Below are 16,811 nucleotides of genomic sequence, written 5' to 3'. Positions count from 1 at the left end.
AGGAAAAATATGCCCAAGTTCTAAAGTTGAAGATTTTACTACTTTGTAATTTGAAGATTAACAAACCCAAACGTAAAAGAAACACAGTCCCCCAAAATAGATATGAGTTTTGAAAGCGATACATATCCTTATGCCTCAGGGAATGCACTGATCACTAATAGGAATGTGCTACCTACTAACTTCTAAATTTCTTAAACTATCAGCAAACCATAGGCAACAGCAGCAATAGATCATGGGGTCAGATGGACCTGGTCTGATCACTGTTGCCAATGACACTATCCTACTAGAAGCTATAGGTGTGACACAACCCTTCCAGAATTTTCATCTGAAAAAAGCTTTCATGATTTGATTTAAATATTTATAATGCACCAAAAGATAGTTCATGTATTTTCTCCGCCAAGTATGACATGGTTCATATTCACATTTTCATTCACTTCACTCTCAATCTCATGCACACATAAATGTTTGATGGCCTAGGACACGTGACTAGCTTTAATCATGTTTGGACAAACCTCCTAATTATACATTTATCCTAGTTGTACAGACCACTGAGTGAGTAATACATGTTTTAATAGGTCTAATTGCAGCTTTAACTTCTTTCTCTCTTTTTAATTAGTTAACAAAAGGAATTAAGCCACAGTTCTCGAAAAGATTAGCTGTTAGTGATAAACCTATAATCTGCCCAATATGTGTACAACTCTGAACCGCCAGATTTACTGTCTAAAGAATCATATGATCCTTAAGCTTTGGTTATTAAGTATTTGCATTTGAATGTGGAGTAGCTTGTAAGGGTTTCATAAAACAAGCTGAATACATGCTTCTTCCAGATTAGAGACACACGAACTGGTGAGATCACACAGACACAGCCAACTTTGTACAAATTACTAGTCTGGATGCACAGCACCAGTGCAAGCCATGTTTTGAACTCATGTTGCTGGTCTAAAAGAAGGATCTTTTAGACCGCTATAGCAACTGCACCTTCATCCTTTCCTGTATGAGGATACTGAGTTAACCTCCTATGGTTTCTACATTTAGCTTCTGTAGAAGAGAGCTCAGCACCATGAAGTTCCATATTTCAACTGCCGAGGTTTGCCATATTTTCCTTCTTTTATTATATAAACATTATGCAGCAAACAAGGACATAGAATCAGGGCTTGCAACCTTGGAAAGAAGACACACATAAGGAAAATCATCCATGCCACCAGGCAGCACGGATGGCCATACAAGCCTAAAATACATGTGAGTGGAATGACAGTAAGCTAAGGAGAAAGCGTTGGGATTGGTTTAATCTCCCCGAGTTTCTAGACAAAACTCAGTTGAACTGTACTGCAGTTACACTCTCATATTTCTACAGCTGCCAGGGTCTTGCACTGACAACATCCAGGGTACCACAGCCGTCACAAGCGATCCGTTCAATCAATGAAGACAGACAAATTCGATATACTGCAGGAGTCAGCTGACCAAAGTAAAACCCACAGGGCTCAATTGTATATTCAAGGGCTGCACAACGGTTGTCCCTTTTGATAGCAACACCTACGTGCAAGCATTTGCCTTTCCCAAGCAGAACCTGTATGTTCTGGCCAGGCAAACACCACTGCCTCTTGCACTCCATGAAGTTTCCCCAACCAATCAGGGATCTAAGTAGTTAAAGATGACACACCACACCCTTCACCACAGGTATACAAAGATGTACCATTAACCATGATGCAAACCAAACCAGGAACACGCTTCTGAGTATCGGTACTGTGACTAAGAGCATTGGCTCTTGTAAACTCACAGTTCAAATTCCAGCTCATTACTTGAGAGTCACTACAAGAGCTGAGCAATGGAACGACATTACAAATGCAGGTGACATATTTGCTTAAATGCTAAACACTCCAATTCTCTCAGCCCTCCCAGTAATGATGGGGTCACCTTGAAGAATCTGAAAGTTTCTAAGTCAAACAGGGACATTGACATATCATGAAAGACAAGATGACATTAAACAATGATGTTGATGTTTTAAATTCCATTCTGTGTCTGGATGGATGACAAAGGCTACGGCAGAATAGGTAAGCCTAAATACATCTTCCACCTCTGTGAATCCCTAAAGCTTTACAAATTTTGAATATGTATAACTAAGGCACCTGGCTTCCATTGGTGGATACAAATCCTGGGTCCACACACTTGATAGGAATGCTATGTCAAATCTAGATATGGACCACAAAGTCACATGCCCTACTCTCTCAAACATGAATGGTTCTAACTCTTCTCTAATATAAGGAGAATAGATATTGCAAAGAGCTAGAGATTTAGTATCGGTGAATTGTTCCCTGCCCACTGTGAAGAACATGTCTTCCTGTCAAGTCCAGCCCAGACTTTTAAGTAACTGAACATTCACACTAAACTTTGGCCATTTAGTGTCTTACTGTCTGGGAGATCTTTGTGCAGGAACAAAGGAAGATGAATATCTACCTTTATCTACGAGTAATCTTAACTAAACCCTCATGGGGATTACCAGCAGAGAGACCAAAATACAAAATAACATGAGGGCAGAACTGTTCACTGTGATGTTTTACTGGTCGGTACTTTTCTCTCCCATTAATAGGTTGGGTAAGCATTGTTTTCAGGATTTCCTACAACCAAAGGAGTTGATTATGTTTAATCTCTGGGTGGCATAGATAGCGACTAGCCAGGATACATGCTTGTCTGGAGTCTGGCTGGTGACAGGTTGATGAGATGAGTTATCAGCTCTGATGCAATGCTGTGAGCTATCAGTATTTTATCTGTTTTCTGTAGTGATACAAGTACACTTAGAAGTTCACACTATAGTTACCTGTCGGATAAATATAACTATAAACCACCCTTCTCACCTCCAACAAGATGTTCTTCCCTTATCAGATGTTAGTCAGGACGGCAGGCTAGCCTGGGGGAGATTTACTGCTGTCACTGCTTCTTTTGCCTTTTGGCCCACTGCAGAGAAGTGATTAGGTTTAGACTCCTCGTTTCTTCTCTTCTTGTGTGTGTCATCACTTACCCACAACCACGTTTCACCTCCCATCTCTTTACAATCACAACTGCCTTTTAAGTCACTGCTGCACACACATTTCCCGTAACTTCTGTCACCACTGGATTCTGTTTAAGTTCTACAGTTTCCTCCCTTCAAATTGAACTCTTGATGCTAAGTTCATCTTTCATCACCATTCTGAGACTGCTCTTCTCTCCTCTGCATGCACGTCACAGAATCAGAGAATAGTTGAGACTGGAAGGGATCTCTGGAGATAGTCTAGTCCATGTGCCCCGCTCAAAATGGGATCAACTAAAACAGATTGCTCAGGACCATGTCCAGTTGAGTTTTGAGTATCTCCAAGGATGGAGAAGCCACGACCTTGCTGGACAATCTGTTCCAGTGTTTGACCATCCTCAGAGTAAAAATGTTTCTTCTTATGTTTAAATGGAATTTCCTATATTTTAGTTTGTGTCCATGGCCTCATCTCTTCACTGGGTACCACTGAGGAGAGTCTGGCTCCATCTTTACCGCTTCCTATTAGGTGTTGACACACATCGAAGCAGCACTACAGGCTCTCTAGGGATAGAAGCACAGTTCTAGAGTGAGGATGACACTTTAGTGAAGGTAAGTTTTTCAAAGTCTGAGCTAAATCCATAAGGCAGACACCATCTCATCTATTGTGCCTCTGTTGCATTCGCTCTAAACAGGTGTTTCTTCACTCTTTTTCCCTTAAGCCTGCTGGGGCACAGCAAGTACACCAGTTTAAATATTTGTGTCCAGCAAAGGACACTTCTTTTACCCAAAAGCCCTCCCCTGAACTCTGACAGGCAGGTCACTAACACTGAAGTGAAAATGCCCTGGGCCTTCCTTCAGGTGTTCACACATTTTATTCACTCATTCACATTTGTTTCATTCACACATAGGATCATAGACTCATAGAATGGTTTGGGCTGGAAGGGACCTTCAAGATCATCTAGTTCCAACCCCCCTGCCATGGGCAGGGACACTTTCCACTAGATCAGGTTGCTCAAAGCCTCATCCAACCTGGCCCTGAACACTTCCAGGGATGCTTATTATATGCTGGCCAGAGGGTATAAGCATGTTACAGATGAGACCACTACAAAGATTTAACAGCAAGCTACTGAGTTATTGAAACCTTAATATACTTGATTAATCATTTGCTCAAGGGTCAATATATAAACCCCTTGCAATTAGGATGGACTTATAGTATAGCTTATAAACCGTGTCCGATTCTTCTACAGCATCCATCTACACTATATCAAACACTTCAAAACTTCAGCTCATTTGGATGCATTAAGTGTCTACCAATTCTCTGCTCTAAGCACCTCACCTTTGAACAATTCCCTTTTGGGAAAATTCAGCTGGCATTCAGAACCCCTCGAGGAGAAGAGAGACTACAGCTAGCCGAAAGAGAACAAAATACATATTTAAATATAGAAATGAGCAAGGGAGATGAAGCAAAGTCCACTCACCTTTCCTTTGATTGTCTCTAGTATTTGTTAATGGCTTTAGTTCTCCCAGGTGACCTGTTCAGGCACACTTAATTGAATATGGAATGTTTTATTTGGAAACCTACTTGAGATTCTGGCTGATTAAAGTGTCCTTATTTTATGAGATTTATATTATTATTTAGTATGTAAAAATAACCAATAAAGACTGTAAGATACTCCTTTTTCACTCATCACACCTTTCAATCAGCAACTAAAGTGTTTACGACTGGATGCCCACAGATAGGCTCTAGAGTGAAGCACCTAATTAAGCACTTTGGAGAAAAAAACGAAAACAAAAACACCCTGGCAGTAGCAAGACTCCCAAAACGCTTCCCAGAGCTAGCAGGAACCTGCTGTGTGCTCCACAGGTATAAAAATCAGGGCCAAGATTTTCTTAGCTACTTGGAAATTTTGAATGTGAAATTCCCTTTCAACATTAGAATTGCAGCGTCTGAAATCCAAATTCCCACCACTGCCCTCCCTTCAAATCTGGGGCAGTCCTGAGAAACTGTTCTAGTACTTTTCATGCACTTTTGGGTAGCACCAAAAAAAAAGAAGAGAGAAAAAAAATAATAAGCCCAATTTCTATTCTGCATCCAATTAGGTAACGTAATTACAAGACACTGGGTGATGAAGCAGCACCACCAGGTCCTGACAACAGCCTCAGTTAAGACAAAGCAGCATTTCAGCTTACTAATTGAAGGGCTTTCCATCTGATTGACCTGCCCGTGGTAAAAATATTACATGACACTCAAATGGTGGGATTTATGTTCTTCTCAATTTAGTCTCTTGGTCATTACTATTGCATTAATGACAGGGGTCTGGAATGTAATTGGAAGGAATGTTAACAGATTAGCTGGCTTATTCACCAGAACACCATCCAGCAGAGTGCTACGTGCACGGCTACTTATAAAACAGACCTTAAAGAAAAAGGTCGATGTTTTCAAATAAATCATAGGGGCCATAAAGAGCCCCAGGTTACCAGTCCCTGCTAGAACATTGAGTTAAAGCAGTTCTTTTCATCCTCGCGGCTCCGGTGTGAGACACAGCGCAGTCCATAGCATTTCACATGGCTGAAATAGTGGTCATTTATCCGTGTTACACAACCATTACATGCAGCTCGACCAGAATGTATCTTCCCAAACTGTTCCCTTGAGAACTTTAATAGTTCTGGGTCGGAAGCAAACTGTTGCTTTTTGTTCCAGATCCCTCAGGTGGGACACACTTATCAGCACTTGCAACAAATATCTCTGGCGTTAGGCAGTATCACCATCCCCTTCCTGAGACGTGCAAAGACAATCATAAGCACAAAAACAGGGATTGGGAGAATTACAACATATTTTTGCAAATGTGGAAACAGTGCAAGGTTCTTGACACAGAAGTTTTCGAATAATAACAGCTGGAATATGACCTGGCATACACAAAACTCAGGAATATTCACAGGCAGTAATAGGCAGCCAGGTTCCAGCCATAGATGAGTCACAAGCAAAGACTGAATCCAAGCAACCCAGCTATAAACAGATACCAGATTTTTCAGCACAAATAGCTACAAGCACTGATATGTAACACTAACAACACCTCTACTTTCAACGATGTCTGTGGAAACGCACAAGATCTAACCACATGAACCAGATGGGCTGTCTTGGCTCACTCTTTGATTTGAACCAATTGTTAAACTGAAATTCAGTCAAATCCAACAGACAAGGCTGGTTTTTGGAGAGCACAACCCCATGTTCCCATCCCTGAGACAATTGCAGAAAATACACTTTCTCAGCTTCCTTTAAAAAAGCATCAGCCAGCTGACGGAGACACGCAGGTGTGCAGGTTTTGCCCTAACTATATGCATTTTCGGGAGTAGAACCGGTTTTGAGGGTCCACGAAGGACACGTTTTAATGGAATGCCTCAAGAGTTAAATTAAAGTACCACAAAGTTACAGTCCCAGCATCTTTACCAATGTTGTTGTTTTCACTGATTCTTGGCATATTTTACTTTGCATATGCTAATAGTCTAAGTACACCAGCAGGTCAGACCTTTTTGGTAACTTTGCTGAAAACTCACTCGAATCAGTCCAAATGCTGAAGAGAAATTTTTTCCTTGCTGCTTTCTGTTTTCACGCTTCTCTGGCTTGCTGACTGAACTGAGGTCCAGAAGCACCCAAGCACCCTGAGAAAGGTTGACCTTGCAGCATGTTTGGCCTACATTTAAGAGATGTCTCATTTTTAGCATCAGGTTTCCAGAGAGAAACTGATGCATCTACCAATTCCTCCTACCTAGCAGCTCCACCTTATTCATCATCTTTGAACAGTTGTTAGATTGCTAGTTGGAGCATTATTAATTGGCAAGGTTTTGTCATGCTGTGGCTTAATTTCATTCTCTATAGCCAGCCTGTTCGACAAAATGACAATCCTATTTAACTATATTAAATGCATTTGCATGTTTTGTCACTATCTTCTCATGAGACTACGTCAATCATGTTTTCCAACATGATCAACACCATTCCCAGGGACTTCCAGCTCAAAATCTATTACATGGGCTTGAGATTAGTGCTCTAATTCAATGTTATCTGAATTGCAAACGCAGTGCTTTGTGTAGCACGTGAACTTTATGCATTTAAAAAGAAATGTCAACACTTCAAAGGCTAATTTAGCACCTGGTACTATAAGACATTTCCCATCTTCACACTATTTACACATTACTCAGGACACAATGGTCCTCTTTACAGCCTTTATGCATGACCCAGGAGGCCACAGATTGTGTGAGCTGAAGAAGCACTTCCACTTCCCATGGTATGAGGGATGCTTTTGTGTGAGCAGGGAACCAAGAGCTCAAGCAAAGAGAGGCCCAATTCCATACTTCTGCATTGAACACAAGGCAGAGACTGAAGGACACTTTCCCTCTCTCCTGCATCCTGTTTTTCAGGACAATTTGCACAACTTTCAAGAACTACCAAGGCCCTTCTAATACAAAGTTTAGATTTGTTTCCAGGCCTCCTAATGAGCCTAAAGCTGAGTTGAATTAATTGTTTTCTTTGTCTGTGAGGCATCGTTAACCAAACTGTTCTGAAGCATCATGCTTCCTTCCAAGTCATAAGCCTCAAGAACACAAGCCATAATCTGCCTCATTTCCATCCATGCTAAGTACATGCCAGTTTACATCCCTAAACAAATGGCTACATTTCTCCAGGTATTTGAAAGCCCCAGTGAAGCATGACAAGACATGTTCTACCCCACCAACTTGGCATCCTCTCAACATCCTCAATACACGATTATCTGGAACGCTTATTTCCAAAGAAACAGGATTACGTGGTGCCATGCAGACTCTGCAGCAGGGACATGCTTTGCCTTCTGAACTCGTCTGACGGAGCGCACCAGTGCAGCGCTGCATTGGGAACGACTCGTGTTCCTCCGGTCACAACCTCTACTGCAAGGAGCATGCTAAGCCAAGACGAAATTTTTTAATTCTTTACTCTATATTTTAACATTTGCTTGGAAACTTACATGCAGCACTATGTTTTTGGTTTTGTTTCTTTTTTTTTATCCCCTGACTTCCCTAACTGATTCAATCCCAGTCTATTTAAGGAACATTTTCCCTTTTGTCCATTCCTGGGATGCTCTGAATGAGGCTGACCTTAAGACGCTGTAATAATTATTTACATAGCATAAATATGACTTCCAATAAGACAGGGTTTAAGCTGAAAGATATCTTTTTGTGTTCCATCAGCATGCTCTGGGGTTAGGTCTCTGCTGCAGTATAACAAATAGAAATACATTTTAATAGACAACACGAGAAGGAATGCTTTCAAGACATACACAGCCTGGCAATGAAATAAATAAGCCTTTTTCCCTCGGCCTCCTCAGCAAATAACTGACCCAGGTGAGATTCCTGCTCAGGCACAACAAAAGCAGGACAGGCAGGATGAGAGCTACAGGCAGGCATAGCTTCCAGCCATCCGTTAACTGACACAGCCACTGAACTTTCCTCCTCTTCAACCTAGAGACTGTAAATTCAGGCTTCTGCACAAAAATGGGACAAAGCTGTAAAGGTCTTTGGCCTGTAAAGATCTTCCACGCTGGCACCACAGCTCCCAGCTGTTGTCTCCAGGCGTTTTCGTGATCCAACGAAACAGCATCAAATGTAAGAGTATTGATTTGAAACGATACAGGGTCTGACTCAATCCTCACAAAGACACACAAAAGGTTCCCGCAGACTTCCAAAGCAACTGAATCAGAACCACAATCACAGACCGTATGATAACGATTTCAACAGCTTCCAGTAACCTAGATAGCCAACGGCTCTCTACAAAAAGAGGGTAGGCAATTACAGGGAGCCCTCACTGAGACCCACTGCAAATTAGCATTAACCCTCCAGCCTATTTCTTGATACTCTCCCAGCACACACCTCTGCCCACCTGCTCTAGAAAATGCCCAGCTCTGAGGGGCAGTTCTGACATTTCAGTGCAAATCGTTGCCTTCATTTTCCTGAACGGGCAGCAGAAGCTTCTGCAGAAGCACGTGGCAGTTCGGGTGAGTCACGACACTCAGCAACAGAAACATCTCTTCTTATTTAAGGCCAGGTTGGATGAGGCTTTGAACAACCTGGTCTAGTGGAAGGTGTCCCTGCCCATGGCAGGGAGGTTGAAACAAGATGATCTTCAAGGTCCCTTCCAACCCAAATCATTCTACAATTCTATGATTTCAGCATCCACAAATATTGCATGATTTCAGACCAATCAATGACCCAAAAGTAGGTAGCAGAGGGCAGGAGGCACACTCACAAACAAAACAGCAGATGATTGGGGCGATTTGAGAAGTTGGAATGGGACATGGTGGCAAACTGCTGCTACCTGGGGAAGGTGGGACTTGGGGGGTGTGATCTTGATTGCTCTCGGGTCCCGTAGGGGAGAGAAGAACTGATCCTGTTCCAGACAGGAAAAGCTATGTATGGTAGAGATACTCCTTATGATAGTTTAAGTTCATTTTTCTCATCACACACATAAGCTGAGTAAGCTCTGGAACTATTCTCTGTCTCTCTCCCAGCAGCCATCACCAGCTGTGTTTTCAATAACTCTTCCCAAATGCTTTACAGATACATAGATGCAGATAGCGGAGGGAAAAAACAGCACTCAGAGCAGAAAATACAACACTTCAATTTCTGATAACACCTATGAAAAGCCTCCTCCTCTCACAGATTGGCTTTTGGGGGCTGATGTGCTGAGAATACCCTAACCTGTTTTTCATTTGTATTTTCCCTTGGAAAAGGGACAGGTAGAAAGGGACAAGGTAGGAATATAAAGCAGCTAGGAGACAAACACATGACAGTAATTCTGCACTCTATTTCAGCAAGCTGCAACTATTTCATCTACATAAATCCTCTCCCACCTCTTCTGTCATAGACCAGCAAAATCTGAGGGAACAATAAGGACCCAAGATTCAAGAGTTTGAATCATTACAGTCGCCTGTGCAAGAGAAGATGTTGCTCTTACATGAAAAGTTTCCCATGCAGTACTGGGCATCAGCTGTGCTGAAGATGCTGGTAGACTTCACAGATGCCCAGGATACCTTAAGACCAGCTCACTCAATGCTTCATTATTGAAGGAATAAGCAATACAGTATTCTTTTCCGACAGTACACCTCACATAATCCGTATTGAAAAAATGCAAGACAGTAAAACTTGTAAGAGTGTGGTGAAGAGCACTGGGAAGGAGCAGCAGGTGCCTTCCTGCTGGAGAGGAGTCAAAGAAATGGTGCCTCTCAATTCCCATAGAAACTCCATACTTCCTTGTCAGTGGAGCATGGATTTTCTCATGTCTTGATCTAGTCCTAGCTACAGCTGGAGAGTCAAACAGCCATGAAAACACCAGGACGTTTCTCACAGCAGAATTGCTGCAGGAACCCAACAATTCCTACCTCCTAAGAGCTGCGGCTCTTAAGAGTTAACCTTGGTGGGGTAACTCCATCTCCAGCAGCCATGCAGATGTCGGTACATATAACCAGGCTTGAGGTAGGCTCATCTCTTCTCTTGATGGGCAATGCCATCGGCAGCACACTGCAGTGCAAGTAAGCCTTTTGCACAGCAGGCTGCTGAGAGGGGACACAGGTCTGAAGGGGGCTAAAGAGGGAATTACCTTTTTTCAAACCATCTGCTTTCAGACATTTGGGAGAGGGAAAGTGAGGCAGAATCAGTCTGTAAAGGATTTCACTCTGGAGCATAAAGCAGTGATGAGAACTCTATCCTTTCCCTCTCTTCTGGGACTTCAGAGCCACCTAACTCCAGCACAGCATCCTTCCTCACCCGGCACCCACTGATGCCCGGCCCCCCAGCACAACAGCTCTCCTGTGGCAAGGAGGGAGCCCTGATAGCCAGGGAGAAGAGGAGATGTATAGATTGTCAGAGGCAACACATGAGCAGGTTACAGGTGGCAGGTAGCGCAGCGGGGCACTATATTGGCATTACACAAACGGCCGCAGTAGCAGCACTCGGTAATTTGTGCGTTGACACCGCTGGCAGTTAGAGTAGGGACACTCCTGGAGTGCACCACCCACCCTCATCTCCTCCTCCGTGGTAAGAGAGTACGCAGGGCACTATTCTTCCTGAGCAGTCTGGCAAAAGGGCAAGCGTGCAGAAATCCAAACATCAATAGCGTACGCTCGTCTGTAGGGATCCAGCACCACATTAAAGGCTGGAAAAACACACCAGAGCCAACTAAGCCTTTGTCCACAAAGACCCCGTGGTAGTTCCAGCACCCATTTCTGTACCAGCCACAGGAACGGTCAGGAATTGCGTGGGAGGGAGGGACTGAAGGTAGGTGCAGCACACATCTTGGGGAGAATCTAATCGGCCTCCTTTCTAAAAGAGAGTTCTGCTCAAAAATAATAGGATGGAACAGCAGGATATAAACATTCCAGTAATTCATGGTGACTTCAGAAACACTCAGTACCCCTCTTACATACAAAACGATGGCTTGGGGCTTCTAGTTTTGTTTGTTTCTGTTTTTCAAACTGTGGATTTATCTGACGCAGTGGAAGCAAAGGAACAGAAGCTGCATGTTTTACAATACGACTTCTGCCAGAGCACATAAGACTAAAGGCTTTATTTATTTTTTTCTTGCAGTGAGTCACCCTGTGTAGGGAGGTGGGGTTGGTTTATGTTTACGTTTTTCAAAATCAACCCAGCTAACCATTTGTTCCATGCTGCACATAATTTGTTGCTTCTCTTTTAGCACTCCTTGAAAGACAAGCTTGGGAAATAAATATACAGCTGGCCAGTCTGAAAGACAGGATTGAGCAAGCACTGCAGGCTAACTGGAATTCCACAGTGGACTATTTGTTTCCTCTTCCACAGATAAATCAAAAGAAGAGGAAAAGAAAAAAAACAGTAGTAGAAGTATCTATCCAGATTAACTCGCAGGGGGAGCAAAAATGTTTTATCGCGTTAGTTATACCAAGGTTTAAACAGAAATATTTACCAAGAACTGGGGGATTCAAAAGCACGTTCCTGGTTTACCTTGTTAATTCTTTGCTTTTCCACTTCCAAACTTTCTACCATCTGCAGCTCTGATGTCTCCCAGCAAAGCCACATTACCACAGCCTGGGCTGGGTGATTAGGAGGTACGCTTGGTCTCCCAGCCGAGCGGAGCCAAACTACTTAGCAGAATACTTTGCTCATCTGCAAAACAGCATCCCTTTTACACAGAAATATGCTTTATGCAAGATATTTACATGGGAAATAGCAGTATTTCACAAGACTGCAACTTTCCACCTCCAGGCTCTTTCTTGCTTTAAGAAACTGCTGGTTGCCCACGAGCAAGAAGGGTCCTGATCTCTCAGAAGTTTGGGCTAAGACGGGCAGGAAGGTTAGCACCAAAAGCAAGGTTTTATCTACAAAAAATTTCTGGCCAAAGTGTCATTTTTAAGAACTATTATTATGACTAATAGATGGGGATATCCAAGTAACCAGAAACAAACTCTCGGCACGTGGCCTGATCACTCCTGATAACCAAGTTGCTTCACATGAAACTGTTCAGGAAGAGAGAAATGGTGCAACTGGGACTACAGACCATGTCCAATGACACCCTGGAATATAAACCAGCTCGAGATGATCAGCCACGACACAGGCAATCAGGCACTACGCTCATCAAAATGCTATCTAGAGAAAAAAAGCTGGTTACTTATTAAATCAGAGTTTATGTTGATACAGAGGAAATTAGACACATTTAGCTTTTTGTGTGGATGGAAATGCATCTTGGTAAAGAAAGTCAATGAAATTTGAGTGGTTTGTGCATTTCTTTTCTATATACTGGGCAGTATAGAGTGCAGCACTCTATACTGCCCAGAAGCTCACTTATTTTTTGCTAATTTATTACAGAACATGAACCAACTACCAAAGCGTTTTCTCCCAGTACTTGCCAAAAGCCGAAAACAACACAAGAAACGGTTTTTGCAGGTGAAAGTACCAAAATTTGTGCATCCGCAGGTGCAGAACTGATTAAAAGGCATGCATAAAGGGAGGTAATTTCTAAGCAGGTGTTTGTACTTACAAAATACAAATTAAGAGATACACATTATTGAATTTTCTATGAATGGAGTTAATCTAGAGGCACGTCTAAATATGTACCAACTTCAACTAATTTTAGACTAACAAACAAGTTTGCTAACGATTTTTTTAATGCAGCTTTTATTTTAGGAAGTGCTAAACAGTGTTATAGAACAGAAACGTGGAAGTACCAGAAACAAAGTGCAGGAGGACTCTTCCCTTATTTTTATACAGAGAAATTCTGCACTAATATAAATTGTCAAATCATATTATTTGACAGAATAAAAAGTGATCTGTTCAATATTATCTCAGTTACTTCTGATTATCTTCTTTAGTTAAATTTATCATTAGCTATCTTTAGCCATGAAACCAGATGTATTTATGGAATTACTCTCTGATATGGTATTTAATGGGTTTCTTTTTTGATTTGTTTTAAATGTAATTTAAGACCTCATGAACAGTTATTAAACATTTAAGTATCTATTTGTCCTATTTCTCTTTTGCTATGCATGGAATTCACACATTGTTGTTTTCTGTAACTATCACTCCCTATATGCTATAGGACAATCTTTGAATTTTGGTCTGATTTTCTTTTTCCCCTGTAAGAGCCATTATTCTAATATTTAGTAGCCACTAGCAGATAAGAGATTCATTCTTCATTTATTTGACGGTCATTATTCCACGTTAAAAACCCAAAGATATTTGGTAATAAATGATTAAGGATATTTTAATAAGTGGTTACAAACCTTAATGCAGTGTTCTCTAACAACTACATGTCTACATGGCATACATAGAGAATTCCCTGTTTTATCTGCCAATTTTCAGTCACTATCTTTTTAACCCAAAAAGCATGAAACAGAATTTAGATGGTATCTTAGACAAACAGTTTCATTGCGCTCTAATCCTTTTTTCCAGATCAAAACCCATTTCTCCGAGGCAGTTTCTCACTCCATGTCCTTTTCTTGCTACATGGGTATTTCTTTATTGAACAACTTAACAGTAGGACAGATAAGAATTAACATGTCCTTTTCTGTATACTTGTTTGCACTACAAGTTACAAATAATCTAGACATTCACTCAAATGATAGCATTTTGATCATCTTCCTATAGGTGTCCAAATTTTAGCCAGGAACTAATTTTACCAACACGCTGCCAAAAACGTTTACAAACTGGGTGCCTTCAGAGTCCCACCAGCTCTGTAGCTGCTTTCTGCCTTTGTTAAACTGTCTCTTTCCATTTACACTCCAAATTTGAACTCTGTGGATGTGTACTCTACTTAATTACACAGTGATAGCATGCACGAGGCACTAGAAACTGTCAAAATTTGAAGAAAGGTAATCCCTGAAGACACAGTTTGCTATTTCTACTGAATGGCTATTGTTTCTCACCTACTTCGGTGTTTTTGCCGTCACCAAAAAAAGTATTCTGTACAGTATTTCAATGGGCTGAACCTGTGCCAACTTGCTCGTTGTAGCCCTGTGTTTTCACGTCAGCTTGGGTGCAAATGCTTACCTACCTACAGCAGCCTCACTACTGCTTTTATTTGTGCCAGCAAAGAGTTTTTCATATTTCAGCTCCTAGCTGTCCTCCCTGACAAACACACATACTGTCTCTTAAAGAAAAAATGTTGAGAGAAGAGCCTGTGTTTTGCTCCTCAAATAAATCCTGGAAGAGAAATATCAGGAAAAATACCTAGTTAGTCACTGCATAAAGAAAAAAAGCTGCACCGGCCCTTCTCTGACCCTTTTTCTCATTGGTACTTCAGGAATTCACCTTGCTCAATGTGGCATGTCTTCCCAATTAGAGATCAGGCCTCCAAAAGGGATACCAAAGTGGCAGGGAGACTATGGGAAGTTGGGATTATTCTTAAGACCTTGCCCAACTGCTGCAGCCCCAGGGTAAAGCACATCCATACAGCAGCTGCAAAATTTTCCATAATCTCGAGCAGGTAACAACAGCTGGGCATGAGACCTCTGGCTTAATAGATTAGTCTTCTGGTAGAGTTGAGGATCGCAGTAAAATCAGGACAGGTGATTTTTCTCAGTACTTAGGAGACTGTATCCAAGATTGTAGTTTGGGTTCAGAGTTAGTACTAATGCAAACCCAGGAGGAATTAATACAGGTCAGGCTATTTTGATCTTGGCTCTCTTGTGACTTCCAAAACATTGGGTTTGGATTCCAAACATGTTCCAGCTTTATAAACATTATTCTCCCTTTCTTTGGCTAAAAACATGCCACTTCCACTCTGAGCTCCTGTATACTGATGACTATATATATTAATCATTGGACTACTTCAGCTAGTAAGTCTCAAATACTTCAACTGAAAATCATCTCTGAAAAGACAGATTACATCGGTCTAGATCCAGTGTCCTGCTACTTGCAACTACAGGACTAGGTTTATTGCAGAAAGAGCGATGAGAACCTGAGCATGAATGCATGTTCATAATATGAGAAGTGTTTCTAAGCAGGTAATAGGTTCCTTCAAAAATGCTTCCCTCTTTGGGCTCTGATCACAGCTGCTTTTGCAGAATGTTATGAGGATAAATTAAAAAAAAAAAAAAAAAACAAAACAAAAACACCGTCTTCATTTTAGATGGGAGATGTTCTTTCTCTGGAAAGGATGCTTCCCGGCCAGTTATAAACTAGAGCAATTTACTAAGTTAAAGGTTTCTACATTTGGCCATGTGCATTTTTCTTTGGCAATGCAGTGACAATCAATCCAACATGAAAGCCAGACAGACATGTGACTGCCACTGCCCACTTTAGGTGGAAATTCTCTTTTATTAGAAACTGCAGAGTATGTGTGTGGGCAGGAGGGAGCAGGGCGGAGAGGTTTAGTCCTTGGCTGTCATTTTTTAGGCGTGACCACAATGCTGCAATCTCTGGAACGCTGCTGGACGGAAAGGATGAGGAATGCCCGTGCCTCCCTTGGGGAAATCAGTGTGATGATGCCAGGAGCTGTGATTTGTCTCTGCAGGAATGTTGCCACCTGCAGCAATCAGACCTCATGATATGATTTAATCAAGAGGATATTTTTCCCCAGAAACTGCCAGATCCTTGTTTCCTCCAAGCATCTTTGACAGGGAAGAAAATTAATGCAATGAAGAGTCCTCAAACTGGGGTGTCGTGGCTGTCCTGAAAGCAGGTGAGGGATGCTGTGCATAGCTTGACAAAATTAAGGGAGCCGACAACTCCATCATCAGCTCCGCAGACATGCCTATCAGCTAGCATTAAAGGACCTGAAACTATGTCTAATCTCTCTATGCTATCACCCACCTTCCTGCCTTTGTTGGACAGGAAACAAAGTGCATGTGTAAAACCACTGCTGGATGCCTTTTGTCATTCCACGTACCACGGGCAGACTTCCCAACAAGCTCCACAGGCTTCTCTTACATATCAGAAGACAAGAGAACCACTATATAGCCATGGATTTTTTTTCCCAAGTCTTTTTTAAAGCCTTTTAAAGCTTCTTTAGGATCTCCCTCAAAACAAAACCCTTATGTCAACAGAAACTCGTGCTTAGATATGCTTCACCTGTTATTTTTTTTATGAATGTGGATGATTGATCAAAGAGTAACAGCTTTCACAGTTAAGAAAACACAGTTACACAGACCACACTTCACTCACAAAAGGACAGACAATGCAACATGCTCTGTGTCAAATAAATACCACAGGGGTATGTTCCCCTTGAGCACACCACGATGGGGAGTGGGGATTTTTTTAGGAATGCATTGTCCATCTTTTCAGGACACTCTTGCAAAATACCTTTGCAAAGATC

At 41.8% G+C, this 16,811-nt stretch overlaps 1 protein-coding gene across 1 annotated transcript in view; it reads right to left on the bottom strand.

The window, feature by feature from the left end:
• The window catches only part of LOC104377372 (SPNS lysolipid transporter 2, sphingosine-1-phosphate), a 118,680-nt gene that overhangs the window by 38,564 nt on the left and 63,305 nt on the right, over positions 1–16,811 (bottom strand). Inside the window, exons 4-5 of the mRNA XM_086624891.1 lie at positions 14,641–14,698; positions 12,005–12,141 (exon numbers count right to left, since the gene is read on the bottom strand). Of these exons, the coding sequence (XP_086481017.1) occupies positions 12,005–12,141; positions 14,641–14,698 (195 nt within the window). The remainder of the gene's footprint in view (positions 1–12,004; positions 12,142–14,640; positions 14,699–16,811) is intronic.

This window comes from Tauraco erythrolophus, chromosome 21 (assembly GCF_009769465.1).
Source record: "Tauraco erythrolophus isolate bTauEry1 chromosome 21, bTauEry1.pri, whole genome shotgun sequence".
Taxonomy (NCBI): domain Eukaryota; kingdom Metazoa; phylum Chordata; class Aves; order Musophagiformes; family Musophagidae; genus Tauraco; species Tauraco erythrolophus.
This window is presented reverse-complemented; position numbering and strand designations above follow the sequence as displayed.